This window comes from Austrofundulus limnaeus, unplaced genomic scaffold (assembly GCF_001266775.1).
Source record: "Austrofundulus limnaeus strain Quisiro unplaced genomic scaffold, Austrofundulus_limnaeus-1.0 Scaffold711, whole genome shotgun sequence".
NCBI classification, from domain to species: Eukaryota; Metazoa; Chordata; class Actinopteri; order Cyprinodontiformes; family Rivulidae; genus Austrofundulus; species Austrofundulus limnaeus.
In genome coordinates, this window is record NW_013953113.1 from 247,073 (window position 1) to 248,576 (window position 1,504).

A 1,504-nucleotide genomic window follows, 5' to 3' on the forward strand; every position below is an offset into this window, starting at 1 on the left:
TTGTAATTACATGGTAATAAGGTAGTAATTACATTTAATTATTTTTATTACCTTGTAATTACATGGTAATAAGGTAGTAATTACGTTTTATAAATTTTTAGTACTTTGTAATTACATGGTAATAAGATAGTAATTACATTTATTTATATTTTATTACCTTGTAATTACATGGTAATAAGATAGTAATTACATTTAATTATATTTTATTACCTTGTAATTACATGGTAATAAGGGTACTGTAAAAGAAAGCGTTACTGATTAAATAGCAGCTGTTGTGTAATTATTGTCCTGAATTTTTTTAAGTTGTTTTAGTTTTGAAGTTGAGCAGAGCTTCAGACTGACAGAGCAGTTGGAAACTCTTCATCTTCCTCGTTGTGTCTCTGCTGCCTCCAGGTAACACCTACAAGTACCAGGCAGGAAACAGGATGAACGCCTTGCTGTGGTTCAAACACCTGAGCTCTGCCTGTCAGAGCAACAGGCAACAGGTAGAGACACACACTCCCCACACGTGTGTGTGTCACTGACATGCTGTGAAACCATGTCCTTGTTTTTCTCAGGTGCCAGCCAATCTGATGTCGTTTGAGTGACATGTGGTGAGACGTTCAGCTGAGGAGAAGGTTGAGGAGGAGGGAGAAGCTCCTGTTCTCATCTCAACCTGCCACCACTGCCTTAACCAGAGTTTGTAGTGTGTGTGTGTGTGTGTGTGTGTGTGTGTGTGTGTGTGTAAATGTCTCCTGTGGATAAACTGACCACTGAACAAGGACCTGGACCATCGATGTTGTCTCCTGTCTTCTCTGAGTGGAGCCCTTATGTTTGACCTCACTGTCAGTCCTGTTATCACCGGAGACATGGACCTTTCTTCTCTTCATTTATAGGAGCAAACTAGTTTGATTCTAGCCCCACCCTGTGCTTAAATGTAGAAGCTCCATCTCTTCTCTGAATGAWCACAATCTCAACACAAATGGACATCAAACACATGCTCCCTTGATGGTTCTTGTGCTCAGTTATTTTGTCATTTGTGTTGCTTAAAGTCAGTGAGTTATTTCCACGAGTCATGCTCTCACAGATCCCCCTGCACAGAAACTGGTTTTATTGTTTTGTTGTAAATGTAAGGGCTCCGATTTGCAATAAGTTCCAGCAGAAACGGTTCTCACATTTTCTGAACTTGAGTTTTTAAACGCACCCCTCTTTTTGTCATGTACTAAATTCACTGTGTGTGTGTTTGTGTTTGTAACTGAATTTTTGGGAGTTCTTTAAATGTGAGAGAAGTTACACGTGGTTCTCGGTGGTACGAAATTCCCAGAATCTAAGCTAAGGTGTGTTCAAGGTTAGGCAGGTGTATGGGCTGCTGTTTGTAAAGTTACACAGTCAAAAATTACCACCAATATTTTTGTTTTATTTAGTTTTTGTTTGTTTTTGTTTTTTTTTTTAAACCTGCAGTGGTTTGTGTTGTCTGTTGGCCACCATCAGATGACGGACACACACTGCTGGCTTCACTGGACTC

General features: G+C 39.5%; 1 protein-coding gene across 1 annotated transcript in view; it reads left to right on the forward strand.

The window, feature by feature from the left end:
* The window catches only part of ralgps2 (Ral GEF with PH domain and SH3 binding motif 2), a gene marked incomplete at its 5' end in the record, with an annotated part of 67,744 nt that extends 66,968 nt beyond the window's left edge, over window positions 1-776 (forward strand). The window contains 2 exon segments of the mRNA XM_014028025.1: window positions 394-485; window positions 558-776. Of these exon segments, the coding sequence (XP_013883479.1) occupies window positions 394-485; window positions 558-587 (122 nt within the window).
* Window positions 777-1,504: the final 728 nt, after the last annotated feature.